This window comes from Gouania willdenowi, chromosome 16, assembly GCF_900634775.1.
Source record: "Gouania willdenowi chromosome 16, fGouWil2.1, whole genome shotgun sequence".
In the NCBI taxonomy this organism is placed as follows: Eukaryota; Metazoa; Chordata; class Actinopteri; order Blenniiformes; family Gobiesocidae; genus Gouania; species Gouania willdenowi.
The window spans coordinates 30,690,036-30,705,864 of NC_041059.1; the positions used below are offsets into that span (position 1 = coordinate 30,690,036).

At 42.7% G+C, this 15,829-nt stretch overlaps 1 protein-coding gene across 3 annotated transcripts in view; it reads left to right on the plus strand.

The window, feature by feature from the left end:
- vps13b (vacuolar protein sorting 13 homolog B) overlaps positions 1–15,777 on the plus strand; it is a 399,448-nt gene extending 383,671 nt beyond the window's left edge. For 2 of the 3 annotated variants that reach the window (XM_028469709.1, XM_028469708.1), the window contains exons 57-68: positions 82–278; positions 3,479–3,597; positions 4,214–4,664; positions 5,398–5,559; positions 5,893–6,121; positions 8,356–8,532; positions 8,654–8,824; positions 8,965–9,141; positions 10,445–10,547; positions 12,682–12,850; positions 12,908–12,988; positions 15,178–15,777. In XM_028469709.1, coding sequence (XP_028325510.1) covers positions 82–278; positions 3,479–3,597; positions 4,214–4,664; positions 5,398–5,559; positions 5,893–6,121; positions 8,356–8,532; positions 8,654–8,824; positions 8,965–9,141; positions 10,445–10,547; positions 12,682–12,850; positions 12,908–12,988; positions 15,178–15,426 — 2,285 coding nt within the window. In that variant the 3' untranslated portion in view covers positions 15,427–15,777. Of the gene's footprint in view, positions 1–81; positions 279–3,478; positions 3,598–4,213; positions 4,665–5,397; positions 5,560–5,892; positions 6,122–8,355; positions 8,533–8,653; positions 8,825–8,964; positions 9,216–9,351; positions 9,864–10,444; positions 10,548–12,681; positions 12,851–12,907; positions 12,989–15,177 lie in introns of those variants that run through there. The other variant, XM_028469710.1, reaches the window with a different exon arrangement.
- Positions 15,778–15,829: the final 52 nt, after the last annotated feature.

Genomic DNA, 15,829 nt, shown 5'->3' on the forward strand with positions numbered 1-15,829 from the left:
TAACTTTTGCTCTCACAGCTCTTCTCATACACTGCTCTAACATCACACCTACAGCTCTTAGTTATACTTTTTTTTTGTTAGACACCCCAAGGGCGGAAGTGCTGTGTCGTCCACTGCCTGCAAACTGCTCTCTGCACCATGAACTGTACCACCACTTCTCCAGTTTCCCTGAGTGCAAACAGAATGATACTCTGCCCACGCTGCTGCTGAAAACCACCACAGAGCACAGCAGCAGTGACTGGACGCAGCCTATCGACATAAACTGCCCTGGCCCCCAGGTACATTAAAATATATTAATACTTACTTACTTAGGCCTTACATCCCTAGTGGGGCATAGGCCGTCGACGACAGTCCTCCATGTTCCCTTATATATTAATAAGCTCATTAATATTGTTTGGAGTTGTGTTCAGTTGTTGTTGTGTTTGTGTTGCTTAGTTCATATGTCACAATGTCCATCAGCTGATCAGTGAGGGCTCTGATCACTAGAATTATGCTGTTGTCTTTATTACTCAGTCACTTACAAATGTTTGGTATAATTTTTTATTCATTACACATTTTGACTGAGAGGACAATAAACTGTAAAGCTACACAACAAACCTTTTCCCACTCTGGAACTGCGCATGCAAGACCTGGGGGGTCATATGTCGAGAGGGATGAAAACGTCAACAAGCTAAGTCAGTCTGTTGATATTATCAACCTAACAGCACTTTTAAAAACCATGTTAAAAACATTACCTGGGTCTCCAGCGGGCGGATTAGGACTCTACCCGGGAATGATGCACATATCCTAGCACTTTTGTAAAACCGATGGTAGAAGCAGTATCAAAGCGACAGACCTCCTCTGTTTCCAAACTCCTGCTTCCAAGCTTTTAACTTATGAATGTTAGGTATTTTCTGTATTTACCTTTATTGTTGTTGTTGGTTTCTTTTTATGACTTGTGTAGTTGTTTTAACAACTGTAAAGTGTTAAAGTTGATGGACAAAAGGACAGTATGAGTTCTCACTTTGAAAAGGTGCATTTATGAGGTACACTGTTCTCCAAAAGATTTAGGGGTATTAATACGTGTGCAAACGTCACTCCACACAGTGCGTTTCCCTCTGATTAAATTATAAAGTAGGCGGATTGCATAAGGAGTGCAAAAAAATGGGAGGAGGAAATACAAATAAATTAATGTAGAGGGTGCAATGCAATTCATCAAATCTGGAACTGTTTGCGGTAATTCTTTTAGCACCGGAAAATAGTACGACTGACAAGCAGGTGCAAACACACAGGCAGAGATCAGCTGCAATAAATATTGACACAATATTAATATAACTGACACAGTGGAGATGGAAAAAGAATCCAGTGAACTTAAAGCGCCTTATTCGCATGGAAATAGTTTTACCGAGGAACCACATGCAAAATTCCGTGCAAATCGGCCATGTCAGTAATTTGTAAAGTAAAAATTCCCCCGCACATTACCTACTGTATTTTCCTGAACGCCGAGGTCCTGTGATAACACTAATGCAAATAGGCATCTCTGTGATTTGGACAGAAATGAACGGGATCTGAATCCATATACTCTTCGTTCTGAGTTTTCTGGTCCTGTTCATGTTTTCATTCAATGTGTGGATGTTTTAGCTTGTAAAAAGCTGCTCACGTTTATGTTTTGTTTCGCTGTGTTACGGTCCAAATAGTATCCAGGTAAACTGGTGACTGACTATTATCTGTGAAGCTGGTGTGAGGAACAATAGATGTTAAAACTTCTACGAGGGGGCGGTGTTTAGCTCATTGGGTTGAGCGCCCGCCCCATGTACAGAGGCTATAGTTCCTCACCTGCAGCGGGTCCAGGTTCGATTCCCGGCCTGGGACCCTTTCCTGCGTGTCATTCCCTGCTCTCTCTAACCCCCTTCCTGTCAAGCAACTGACTTCTACGATTTGACACTTTTGCAAAAACAATTACAGCTTTTTTGATGGCAGTAAAATGTTTATTTTGCACGTTGTAAATACTACTAACGGCAGCCTTCAACACACACGGAAGATGATCATAAGAAATGAGGAGCACCAGTAGATTCATTACACCACCTCTGGTTCCACATATTGTGCATGTTTTATGTGACATCCATTTTTTGGTTTTGATTCATTTATGTATTGATAACGTTTCAATTCACCAGTAATGTGACTTATGCATTGTTTTTGGTCCGGGAGCAAAAGTCCACCCACTGACCAGTTTATCTGGATACTATTTGAACCGTAACACTGTTCGGTAAAGATGGCAGATATTCACAAATTCAGACTTCCAGCATCAATAACTCTGTAAACGAAATACCATTGACACACAAATGACACCTCTGTCATCAGTGTGAGGTGGACAACATGACACAAGATCATTTTTGACAAATGTCCTTAAATTTTAGCAAAATCTCAGGCTTCGGTTATCCCGTGCAAATGCGCCACATGAAAAGCAGATGTTGGGGGGTAATTTATTTATTACATGTTACAAGAATTACATATTACAAAGTATACATACTTTAGGTAAAACTAATCCCGTGCGAATAGTGCTTAAGAAAATATTTTAAATAAAACATAATTCAATATTAACAGCCACTGAATAAGAAAATGCAGAGTAAAATGTGTGTGTGAGAGAGGAAAAGCTGGACTCCGCCCTCGGCCGTGCGTGTGGAGTCCAGTGGCTGCGGTGCAGAGAAGATGCTTTGCACTAAGATCCAAGAATGTAGCTCCAGACGCAGCGCTCCAGGGAGCTCCTGTGATTTTCTCTTTTGACCGTAAAATGTTCTTGTCGCGTTGAACACCCACAATAAATTAGGGAGACAAATTATAGGTTTTAGGTTATATTTTAAAATTGTTGGTTATTTTTGTTGTTAAAGAAACTAAACAAAAAACATGTTTATTTGTTTATTTTGTTTTCTACATTATTAAATGTTTGTGCAGCAGACAGAGAATTTGCCACCAATTTAATTTTTTCAAATGTCATATTGTGCTTCTGTGCACTCCCTTCTCCAAAATGTTCATTTAAATAGGGCGGTCTCAACCACATCTATACGTGCCCCTACTAGTGCCGCAATGTTTGTCAATTCCCCACAGCAGGTGAGGAAACAGCGCCACCAAAGGAATTATAGATGCACCTGGTTTACCACCATATATTTCAGATCTTACTGAATCGGCCCCTGTGTGTGTAAGGTCTGATGTTGTGTCTAGGCAGCTGTTGGGCGGAGGTTGAGCCTGAGGCTGCGTTTCTCTGGTTACTGTGAGGTCTGTGTGAGACCTCTGTGGTGGAGGTGAAAGGTCAAAGGTCAGGCTTGTTATGACTGCTACACGGAGCATTCAGCAGTGATCTGCTTCCTCTCCTCACACGTTTATCTGATCGCTCTCAACCTGCAGCAGTTTAGGCTTAAATTACACATTAGTAACTTCAGATACACTTGCAGATCGCTGAGTCATCAGTGTAATCTCACTACAGGTGTGTGTTGTTGCACAGGTTGTGTTCCTGCCAGGCTTTGGCTGTCTCTACATCGATGTGCAGTACAGGGGGGGCACGTTGGTTCTGTGTCTGGCACCAGACGGCAGCTTGGACACTCTAATCGGCCAACGCAGCAGGTTCGTGTGCTTTTTATTGTTGTTGTTTTAGACCTCCTACATATTTGAACCATTACAAACCAAGCATGCATGTTGTTCTTCCTAACCTGGAGCCATCTACCCATGTGCCTGCCACTGCGTATGCTCCAATTTGCTTCATGATTATTGTTACCAGCAGTGTGTTCATGCAACAGTTGTTTCAACAGTCCAGAGCAATGGAGGCATGATTTTACCACAGGAGGGCAATAAAACCTTCTTGTGTTGTCATGAATGAAATGAGCTGCACAGTAGAACAAAGCATTACAGCTTTATTCCATTACATCAGCACATAGCTGCTTTGTTATTTTGGCAAAACAGGATATTCATATAATCACATATTAGGTAAACGTACGAAAATGACCTCAGAACACAGACTTTGTTAATGAGCTTCGGTGGACAATTAAAGAGGGATCAATCCAAGATGAACAACTGTATTCTCCTATTGTGTTCTCCAATAATCATGTGCACATCTGTGTGTACAATACAAATCCTTGTTAGAGAACAGCTGACAACGTGACAGCCTGATTTATTACTCTGCATCTCCATGTTTTGTTGTCAGTGTTTCAAAGTAAAAGCAAGGATTTCTGATTCCTTTAAGGTCTTCCAGGCTGTCTGCTCGAGTCCTCCTGAGCGAGGCCAGTGTGGCTTTGAGCGATGACATCACAAACCCTTCTGGTTCAGTGGAGCTGCTTCGACTCACGTTAACCAAGCTTCTCCTCAGCCTGACCCCAACTAACTCCTCTGTTCCTTTGGATCATCCTGCTGACCCTGACACGCTCCCAGCTGACACCTCCGCTCTGGGGTCGGACGCCTCTATGATCGAGCTCTGCTGCTGCAGCCTCCAAGTGGACAACCAGTTGTACACCCGGGCCAGCTTCCACTTCCCTGTGATCCTTTGCCAAGATCAGAGAGGGGGTGTCCAGGAGGGGGAGCCATGGACCATCGATGCTAACCCCTCTGAGTGTCCCGAGGCACTGGAGGAGTTCAAACGCTTGTGTTTCCTGCAGCTGAGGATGAAGTTGTCTGATGACAGAAGCTCTGTGGACGAGGTTGGATTTGCTCTCATTTCATACGAGACGTTTTCAAAGTCAATCTTTGTCTCAGAGCAGCTACATAAAGTTTTAAATTCGATCAACAAACCAGCATAAAGTTTACACAGGATTAAAAAGAGAAATGCAGTAGTTTTATTCAGTTTAAAGTTGAATTGTTTCCGTTTATCACTTATTTATCACAGACAGACTCAAAGATCTCCAAACACTCACAGACACAAACATTCACAGTGTCTAAATTGGAAGCACATGAAAATGAGCTTGGATTGTGACATGGAATAATAAGGATACTCAACCTATTACATATTGACCACAAACATCTGGAAGAAGATTTCAGCAGAATTTAGAGATAAACTGCCCTAATCAACAAATATATTGTTGGAGATATCAGTGAGCAGCAACAGAAGTACACATTATTCTAATCATAACTCGTCTATGTACAAAACCCCAAACTTTGGATTCAGATATTACTGACTGACTGATAAAAGTGTTGTTTTGTTTAAAGTATTAAAGCCTGTTTTGTTTTGTGTGAAAATGTATCTATTGGTGAAAAATCCTGGGAGTTGTGATGAATGTAGTTTTTACGCACAGTAAGTCTTGTCTTTAAGGCTCCTGATAAAAGTTGTTTTCTATCTTAAATGTAGTTTAGTTTTCTACTTAAACCAAATGAAGTGTGTTGTTTGGCCCACTGTGGGGTCTCCTACAGATTGTGTTTTATGTTGTGCCCCCTCAGGTCAGCTTCCAGCTGCAGCCTGCCAGAGTCTACCTTGAAGACACCTTTGTTTACTACATAAAGACTCTGTTCCACACCTACATCCCTAATGGAGCTTTCATCTTCGCCACGGAGCCCCGAAGGGGCACTAAGCTCAGATCGGCCCCCCTCCTTCCTGAACAGGTGCACTGCTCATAACTTCATGTTTGTGTTTGGCCAGAGTAAATGCTGAATGTTTTGTGGTTTAGTCAATGCCTTCGCGAGTCCCATTATCACAGTGGAAACTCCAGTGTGTGCCAGGCTCAGAGGAGACAGCTGCCAGCCTCGTTAGGCCTCACAGCGTGGGTTCAGATCCCAGCTTCAGAAATCCATGCTGCTTTATGTGCTTTTACTAAACCTGTCTGTCATCTCACCTGCTCCTAATGAAGTAATGCTCCTGAGGGGAGAGCCTGGTTATGTTTGCACCATGTGTTTGGTGAAATTACTCATAAACTCCTCTTCTTATGTGACCTGCAGGTGTTCCAGTCCATGCAGGCGTTGGTGCAGCCTGTGCGCCTGCAGAGACTCACCATCCAGCCCGTCCACCTGCTGGTCAGCATCCACGCCTCCCTGAAGCTGTACATCGCCTCGGACCACACTCCTCTCTCCTTCTCCCTGTTCCACAGAGGTGCGCTCTGCACCACGGCCCGGCAGCTGGTTCACGCTCTGGCCATGCACTACGCTGCTGGAGCACTCTTTAGAGCTGGTGGGTAGAACATGGACTTGTGAAGTTATGTGTGAACAGAGGACGAAATGAGCAGATTAGATCAGTGCTTCTCAAACGTTTTAGGCTCAAGTACCCTTTTCTCTTATTTCTGAATCCCCCTTCGTCTGACTGCAACATTTTGCTTTGAAAACTATTTAAAAACAACTATAGAGCATAACGATTGAATGAACGACTGATAACACACATTTTAAAGTATCTCATTTTGTAAATAAGTGAAAAAAAACAATTATTAGTGCAGTGTTTCCCAACCTTTTTTGGATCATGACTTCATTTTGATATCAAGAATTTTACATGTTTGAGTGAGATTTTTTCAAAGTAAAAGTATAGAAATACAGTTGTTTAAGATTGTGTGTTGTTTTGATTTTAGAAAAGAATGATAATTAACAATTTTCAAAAATCTATTTTAATTTTTCTGAAAATTCAGGCGACCCTATTTAAACTCCAGGTGACCCCACCTGGGGTCCTCCTGACCCCAAGGTTGAAAAACACTGATTCTCTCTTTCTCTCTCTCTCTCTCTCGTACCCCCTGTAGTGCCATTGCGTACCCACAATTGAGAATCACTGAATTAGACAACAGAAACCAATAGTGATCAGTAAGAATAGAGAAGATGAATCTAAAAGTCTGAAGTAATAAATGCTGAGTCGGTACTCTGCTGATTGTGTGAGCATTTGGCTCAAGCTACAGTTCATTGATGTTGAGATTCCAACCTTCACCATGTCACAGCCCGGACAGTTCCACTGAAGATCTATGAGCTGCTGTAAAGCTGGTCAGTGTTTCTGAGATGGAAGATTAATGCCAGATGCTCTCACAGTTTAACGTTATGTTGAATCTTAAAAAACATGAAACCAGAGGAAAACGATGTGATGTCTGTAAAACTCATTCAGAAGTTCAGCTGAGTGACAAAGTCTCAGCGACACGAGAGCGTGAAAGGATTCATGAGGTCAATGCATCAGTAGTTTCAGTCTTCTCTCCCATGCTCCACCTTCATTCTGAGCTCACGTGGTGTGTGTTCCCATTGGACTGGTAACTGTGAGCCTGCTCTTTCTGCCCCTCTGGCACACATTCATTACTTGTTGGGCTGTTGCTCACATGTCTGAGTTGTAAACCAGGTGCAAGAAAACATGGGCAGTGGAATAACACGATGTGTGCTTCAGTGAGAAATCCTGTGATTTGTTTTGGGTGGATGACGTTAAGCTCTGAAATGATTGCACCCAGGGGCTCCTGCTGCACTGTAACAGACCCAGCAGTAAAATTGTAGATCTCCATGAAGCAAAGACCTGCATTAGCAGAGGCCTGAGAAAGACCTTCAGTTAGCCACTGGGCTGATTTACTGCTTTAGCATCACGTCTGAGTGACTCAGTTTAGGCACCTGCAGTGTGTCTGTGGGGAAATCTGTCCTGAGCCAGACCTATCAGGTCCTATGGCAGCCTTCTTACTCCTGCACTGTCCATCAGCACACATGGTGTGATTTAACCACTCCTTTCCTTCTGACTCTCGTTAGAGCCTTCACTTCTGCTCATATTTCAACACTTCACAGCACAGCGTCCTCTTCCTCAGTCATTACATAGCAAGGGGCTCCAGGAACCATTGCATTCTGGGATTGATTACCTCGAAGATGTTTGAAGCAAGAACCTCACATGCACCCTCTGAACATAAACCCATGCACATACGAGGCTGAATAGATCATTAAAGGCACACCGTGGCTGTGCATGTTTCTATCTGCGTGTGACGTGACAGGCCTGTAAACATCATCTCCCGTCGAGACCTTTTGCTTCAACAAAACCACAACTAGGAGACCAGATGAAGCAGAAACAACCACCGGAGTCCCTTAAACCTCATCATTCAGGCGAAAATTGACAGAGAGTAAGAGCAGAGTCAGACCTGGCAGCGTAATAAATGCCTTTTGGCTTTGTCTTGTTATTGTCAGTGCATAAATATCAGTGAGCTGTGCCATCTGAAGGGGAGGTGAGACAGACACTAAGTCTCTGTGTTTGTGCAATGATGATTGCTGAACTGCTGTCACCCACACTATGAGGGGGAATTACAGTTCATATCTTTGTTTTTAGAGAAGAAAAGTAAGTTCTTTGGATTGTTTTAATGGAACAGGTCCAAAGTTCTTAGGTCAGAATAACTTCAAAGGTTTGAGTGGGCTTCTGTTCTATTAAAGTTAAGGTTTCAGTTTCCTGACGTAATGTTCGTTCTTTCCACTCAGGTTGGGTGGTTGGATCCCTGGAGATCCTGGGCAGTCCTGCCAGTCTGGTGCGGAGCATCGGGAATGGTGTGTCAGACTTCTTCCGTCTGCCATATGAGGGCTTGACCCGAGGGCCTGGAGCCTTTGTCAGCGGTGTCTCACGGGGGACCACTTCCTTTGTTAAGCATATTTCAAAAGGTATCGTTGTGCCATTTCTGACTATGAGCCACAGCAGGTTAAAATCTATCTTATTTCTAGTTAAAAGTTTACTCTAAAGCAAAGCAGATGTGGTCATAGTTAAAAGTATATTTTTCTGCAGGCACTCTGACCTCCATCACTAACTTGGCTACAAGTCTGGCCCGGAACATGGACCGGCTTTCTCTAGATGAGGAGCACTACACCAGGCAAGAGGAGTGGAGGCGGCAGCTGCCAGAGAGCATCGGAGACGGACTGAGACAAGGACTGTCACGACTCGGCATCAGCCTGTTGGGTTTGTGCCTAGTTTTCTATCAATACCCTTCAAATGGGAATGTTGTAATCACTGGAAATAAAAGATAATTCAAAGATCAATATTCTATGTTTGTACTGCCAAAAATAAACTATAAACATTGTGTATGTACATTGCTTTAGGAGCCATAGCCGGCATCGTGGACCAGCCCATGCAGAACCTCCAGAGGAACTTAGAGATGCAGAGCTCAGCTGGCAGCAAGGCTAAAGGAATGATCTCTGGAGTAGGGAAAGGCATTGTGGGAGTTTTCACCAAGCCCATTGGAGGAGCAGCTGAGCTGGTGTCTCAGACTGGATACGGTGAGGCCATCATGGTCACAAACAGCAGTGTAGATGTATGCGTCACTTTTTCCTTTAATGCTGTCACCTCACAGGTCAGTGAAAGTCAATTGTTCAAACACAATTAGCCTTTGGGCTGCATTATTGTGAAATGGAGCTTGGCTACACGCTGAGATCTGAAATTTGTTGAACACAGTTCAGCAAATCCATCCAATGTGCATTGTTCCATAGAGCCTCAGGCAACAGCAAACACATGTTGGAATTAGAAGAAGCATGTCAGGCAAATCTCAACACCATCAGAGGATCTCTGCCCTCTCTCATCTCAACTACATCCAAGTGCTTATTAGGCCAAGACCCCAGAGAGAACTGCTGAAAGGCTCTGACACACACACACACACACACACACACACACACACACACATTCATACATATACTAACACTTATTCGTAGGGCCTCCGTGTTTCTCTCCGGGATGATTTAGTTTTATTGGGGGTAGAGCACATGGGTGGGGTGTGTTGGCTCTGACATATCTTGGCTAAGGTTCAGGACCCAATCAATGAGGCGAGGAGGCTTTTGGAAGAGCGATGCCTCCCCAGAACCTTGCTCCATACTGCAGGACAAAGCCAGTGGTCAGTGCGTCCTCAGGTTTGATATTAGTTATAGAATAACTAAACCCCAAACCCACTTTTTTACATCTGTATTTGGGTATTAAGTAATGCTATTGATTGATCCTAGTCCAACTTTTAACATTTTAGTAAAAGTATTTTAATTTTGCGTGTTTAATTGTAAAATGTCAGAGTGACTGCCCTCCAACGGTTGAACGCCTACTATTACAATTGAATTTTGCTATTGGCTGAAACAGATTATTTGGACTATCGTGCATCACCAACTGTTGGCCCCGCCCCTCCTATACAAGATGAGAGGTACTGTTTTTGACTCTTTGCTTTTATAAAGAGCAGATTCTGCACTAATCAGAGGGTTCATCAATCTGTGTGTGTGTGGCGTTCTAGTGTGTGCGTGAGCTTCATGTCATGATTGTGTGTGCATGTGATTGTAGTGGCACATCTCAGCTATGAACTCACTGCCTGACTGGGCGTGTCTTACTACTTCAGGAGTAACGCCCATAATCAAGACATTTTTTTTTTTTGGAATCCTCCCCCTAGTGGCAGGTCAGCAGAAAGCAGGGGTTTAGTTACTCTTTAAAGAGGCTTTGAATAACTCTGTAGATGCTGCTGTAAAGTACACAAATGATCAGCAAAACCAACACAAAGGCCCAACTGTAAGATGGTTAATGGTGTGTGTGTGTGTGTGTGTGTGTTCACAGGGATTCTCCATGGAGCAGGACTGTGGCAGCTTCCTAAACAGCTCTACTTGCCCTCAGAGGAGAAGTCGTCTCAGGCCCCCAACAGCCACCTTAAATACGTGTGGTAGGACCCGCTCACTGCTCTCTTCCAACGTGGAACTGCTCTGCTTTGCTTGGATCACGTCCAGGACCTGCTGTTTTTTCTCTCCCTCTTACCTCTCATCATTTCTGTTGTTGTGTTTAAAAAAAAAAAATCCTTGGAGCGTTTATTAGTTTCTTTCCTCCAAAGGAAGGCTGTAGAGATGTTTGACCTTGAGTCCACACATGGTTGCCAGCCTACCCTGTGTTGTTCTCATCCAGTCGTGGTAAAAGTACTTTTTTTCAAAGCATTCTGACAAAGCCACCAGCTACAAATGCCTCTGGTTGTTCAGCTGAGTTTATCCAGAGAGCTTCCCTGTGTCATCAGATGGAGGGGTGCCTGCACTTTAAAAGGTGGAAGAGGCTCTGTTTACATAGGTCATATGTTACACCAGTCTGAGCAGCTGGATCCCACACAGCCCTACATCTGAGTGTTGAGGAGAGTCCAGCCTGTTCCTACTGGAGCTTCTGAATGTCAAACAGATATATGAGCGCAGCATCGTCCAGGTTATTGTGGAGCTGCAGAGCAACCACTGAAACCATTTACTCAAACTTTCCCAGCACTGATTCAGTTTCCACAGCAGTCAAACAGTCAATGTGAGTTGTTTGTCACAGTGTGCTGCTGCTGCTGCAGGAAAGAAGAAAATTACATGACCGCTGAGATAATGCTCCCCAGTGGCTCTATTCATACTGCACAACAGTCAAACTAGTTACCCTCAGGCATCCATCAGCTCCTCTTACTACTGCAGGTTGTCCACACAGTGCAGGGTCAGAGTAGCACAGAACAGACTCCCAGTGCTCTGCTCTGTCAACACTTGCCTCACATTTAACAGGCCAGAGAAACACAAACACAACTAGAATATTTGCATTTCCTGAAGAAAATACAAGTGAGGATGCAAGTGCTGGCCCGCGTTGCACTGCATTAGCTAGCATTAGCAGTAGCATTAGTATTAACTTGGCATTAGCAGTAGCATTAGTATTAACTTGGCATTAGCAGTAGCATTAAGTAGCATTAGCATTGGCATAAGTTAGCATTAGTATTACCCTAGCATTATCATACATTAACATTAGCATTGGCTAGCATTTGCATAGCATTAGCTAACATTAACTTTCACCTAGCAATAGCATTAACACTAACATAGCATTAGCATCTGCCTAGCATTACCATTAACCGAGCAATGGCATTAACACTAACCTAGCATAATGTTGCGTTCACACCAGATGCATCACGAATTGTCCGTACGTCCAGATTAAAACAAAGTCAATGATAGATGCGTCTCAGATACAAAATCTTTCCTGTGCGGTGGTGAGGTCCGATCCGTTGGCCGTGTGAGCGCTCTCCCGATTTATCCGCACATTTGCAAGAGTTAAAATCATTGAACTCCTGCGACTGTTTCGCATGACAAAAGCCAATCAGTCTTATGTTGACGATGACGTCAGGCCGTCAACACGGACACAGGTCTGTTCACCCATTCAACCATGGAGTAGAAGCTGTGTGTGACCACCTGGAGCTGTATGACACGGCCTTTATAACCGGGACCGGACTAGGAAGGATTTGGCGTGGAGGAGAATCAGTGAGGAGGTGATAGTAGCAGGTAAAAGTTCTCTCTGTGGTTTTCATCTTTGAAAGTCAGCACTGAGCTAGCATAGCATTAGCTGCTAATCACTGGTGATTTATGTTTATGAGAGGAGAAAAAGGAGCGCAGCTCCTTGCTTCAGCAGGCAGTGAAACTCACCGAGTTGGATGTGTCGCTGGTGGGCGGTGCTTCGCTTCAGACGTGCATATGAAGCGAATGGGGACATTTTTTGATCTTGCGACACATGCAGAACGTTTCGTGCAGCAGATGCGTCCAGAAGACGCATTCGGTGTGAACACAGCGTTTGCATTAGCCTAGCAATAGCAATAACCTGGCAATACCTGAATATTAGCAAAAAGGTTGAAAAAAAGTTGTAATGGGTTGAAGGCGCTCGCTGAACATGTTAAAGGTTGAATGGTTAAAATCGGTCAAACGGTGTAGGAGGAGTTAACGACCAAGGTTAAAATATATGTATACGCTTGTTGTTGTTACAGTGTGTGTGTGTGAGACAGTGACTGGTTGATATTGTGTGTCTGAGCACAGGAAGATGCTGCAGTCTCTGGGTCGCCCAGAGCTCCACATGGCCCTGGAGGTGACCATCGTGAGCGGGTCGGGTCAGGAGCACGCAGGCTGTCTGCTGCTCACCTCAGAGGTGCTGTTTGTGGTCAGCCTTAGCGAGGACACCCAGCAGCAGGCCTTTCCCATCACAGAGGTGAGCCCAGTGTGCCAGTGTGCCCACCACAGAATAACGACTGACTGTGGTCTGCAGGTGGAGTGTCAGCAGGAGGTGGGACAGCAGGATCAGCTCACGCTCACACTACAGCAGCAGACAGTCACCAGTGACACAGAGGTGAGACATTACTCCATGATTATTAATATTTATGTTCAGTGCTTTTTTATAACATGGATAGTTCATGAAGGTAAGAGCTGCTTTCACGCAGCTCAAACTGGTTGGATGAAGTTAAAGGTATCCTATGGTTCCCATGAAAGCATAAACTTCCTCCTTTTGAAGTATCTTACTTGTTCAGATGGAAGGCGTGCATGGACCATAGTGGTGTCCAAATGCTGCACCCACCACCATTTTTAAAGCCTAATTTCTCATTTCCTGGAAGTGCAAAGTCAAAATCCATCCACTGGTTTTCTTAGTGTAAGGTTTTAATCTTCTATCTTCTTCCAGATCTTTTAACTGAACAACTTTGAGGAAAGATGACAAGATTAATACTATTTCTTAATGTCTTTTATTCTAAGTTAGTCACAAGTAAAATGTAGCAGACCTGCTGCTCCTGCAAAGCGCTCACATGCTAGTCCGTAGCAGAAAGCACCAGTGTGTGTGCAGAGTCTAGGTAGTAGAGTTTTTATCTTCTTGGGCCAACCCCTGCGACGGTGATTTCCGAGCCTTTATGTGGTATCAGCAAAATGTGGGTGTATTAAGGGATATTACGTGTTTTTTTTTACCTTCAGTGTGACAGAGGTTAGTTTACTACTCAACCTGAGCTAATTATTGCAATTTAACGACATGCGTGGAACTGTTTTTACCGTTGAGTTCAACAATAATCACAGTTAGAAAAACAGGTTAAAGCAAACGGGCATGGTGGAGTAGTGGGCAGCAGTTTTGTCTCAAACTGGGAAGGCTGTGGGACCAACGCCTGGAACCTTCCTGAGTGGACGAGCTTCGTCATTTACCACTATTGATTCTATGCTCCCCAATGATGGTATTAATACCTTCACCAAGGAGATCATATTTCACTAGCGTTTATTTTTTATTTTTGTCTGTTTGAAGGATTACGTCAAAGGTCTTCACCAGATTTTGACAAAATCCGAACCAAAAATAGACCTTATGCAATAGAAGATTCTATAAAAATGTTGAAGGGGATCTGGATCAATATATTAATGCAGGATCACATATATCTGATCATTGGGGAATTTTAAAAAAATCCCATCTCGGTCCATAAATGACTGGTCTTTATCATTTGACTCAGTTATGTGTGGTTCTTGAGTTACCCCATCAGTTTTCATCACAATATATGTGGATTGCACATTGAATATTTATTTATTTTGATTAAATGGGCGTGGCCATGACGTTCAGGATCCCTCAGAGAACTGAGAATAAAAATATTTGGAGCTTGGTGGAGATGATACTTTGTTCATGTTGATAATGCACATCTTTAGTAGAAACCAGAGTTTGGATCAATTACATTTTGCAATTGTAATTACATCTTCAATTATCAATATTCAATTAAAACTAAATTATGATTATGGTGACCGGCATGTTTTCCAATTAAAATTACAATTATTGTTTTTCTACTGAAAGTCAATTAAAATAATTTTCAATTAGTAAAGTTCAAATTCAATTACAGTAATTACAATTACTGAGCCTTTAATAAATAAGCCCATAAAACATAACATTCCTCTTGTGTCAGCATCTCTGATGATTACGTGCCAGTTTTGACCCATGTTTTCATTTTGGTTACATTGTTAGGCTTCCTTATCCATAAAAATATTAGTATTAAATTACTATTGTGTTTGGTGTTGGAGGCTGAGCCTTTTTTCTGTCAGTATACCCCTGAATTTCAATGTATTTATAAAAAAAAGATAAAATGATACTGGAGAACTGAAATTAAGAGGGAAAACTTGATCTGAAACATATTTGATTGTTAACTACTTACAGTATGTGTCAGCCTGAGAACTCTAACATTGGTCCCCAGTTTTGCCTTTTAATTAAATTGTAGTTTTTATAGAATTTCCATGCCAATCAAAATTACAAAGTCAATTATCTGAACTTAATTACAATGTAATCATGATTACAACAGATGTTTTCAATTATAATTACGCCATAATTGTACTTAATTATCAATTGCCATTATAATTGAAACTAACATTAGGTCTGAACCACAGAATCTTCTAAAATGTGATAATAAATAGTTAAATAAGTTTTTTCTCTGTGCTCAAGTTTTTCAACCAACAACTTTCGAATTGACTCTAATGTTTACACAGACCTAATTTAAAGACAAACTCATTGCCCCTCCTTCCTGTTGCCAGGGCGATGGCGTACGTGAGCATCTGTCGGAGCAGCAGTATCGTCGGCTGGTTGATTACATCATGAAGGCCTCCCAGTTTCTCTCTCCTTCCGTGGCCTCTCTACAGCTGCAGCCCCCAGTGACCCTGGTAGAACCGCCCACTTCCACCACCAAGTGTTACCGTTACCTCGTGGATCCTGCCTTTGCCAAGGTGTTCGTTAGAAAGTTCACAATGGTGAAGAATAAAGCCTTACACGTAGGATTCCACTGAAAAGCCAAACATACGTGGGGACTTTGACCCACAACCTCCCTTTATACATGCCACACCTGTCGACTTGTTGATGCCTTTCAGATATTTACATCACAGCAGAAGTGAGAAGAACACTTTTAATCATAGATGCACATGGAGGTTCAGACATGTTATAGAGAGAACACATGAGAACACTCAGTCCACAGACGCCATGTGTTTCATCAGAGGATAGAAATATATTTTTTTTGCAATGTGCCAAAAACATTGGTAGTGTTCCCTTTTTAATTTAATCTATGGAAGATATATGTTTAATGCCTTTATTGTTTACATTAATGTTTACATAAAGCCTTTAATAAAATACTGTAGAAAATATTTACTGTGTTTCAACTGTTGTGGTTTACCTTGTTAGATCTCTTACATGCTT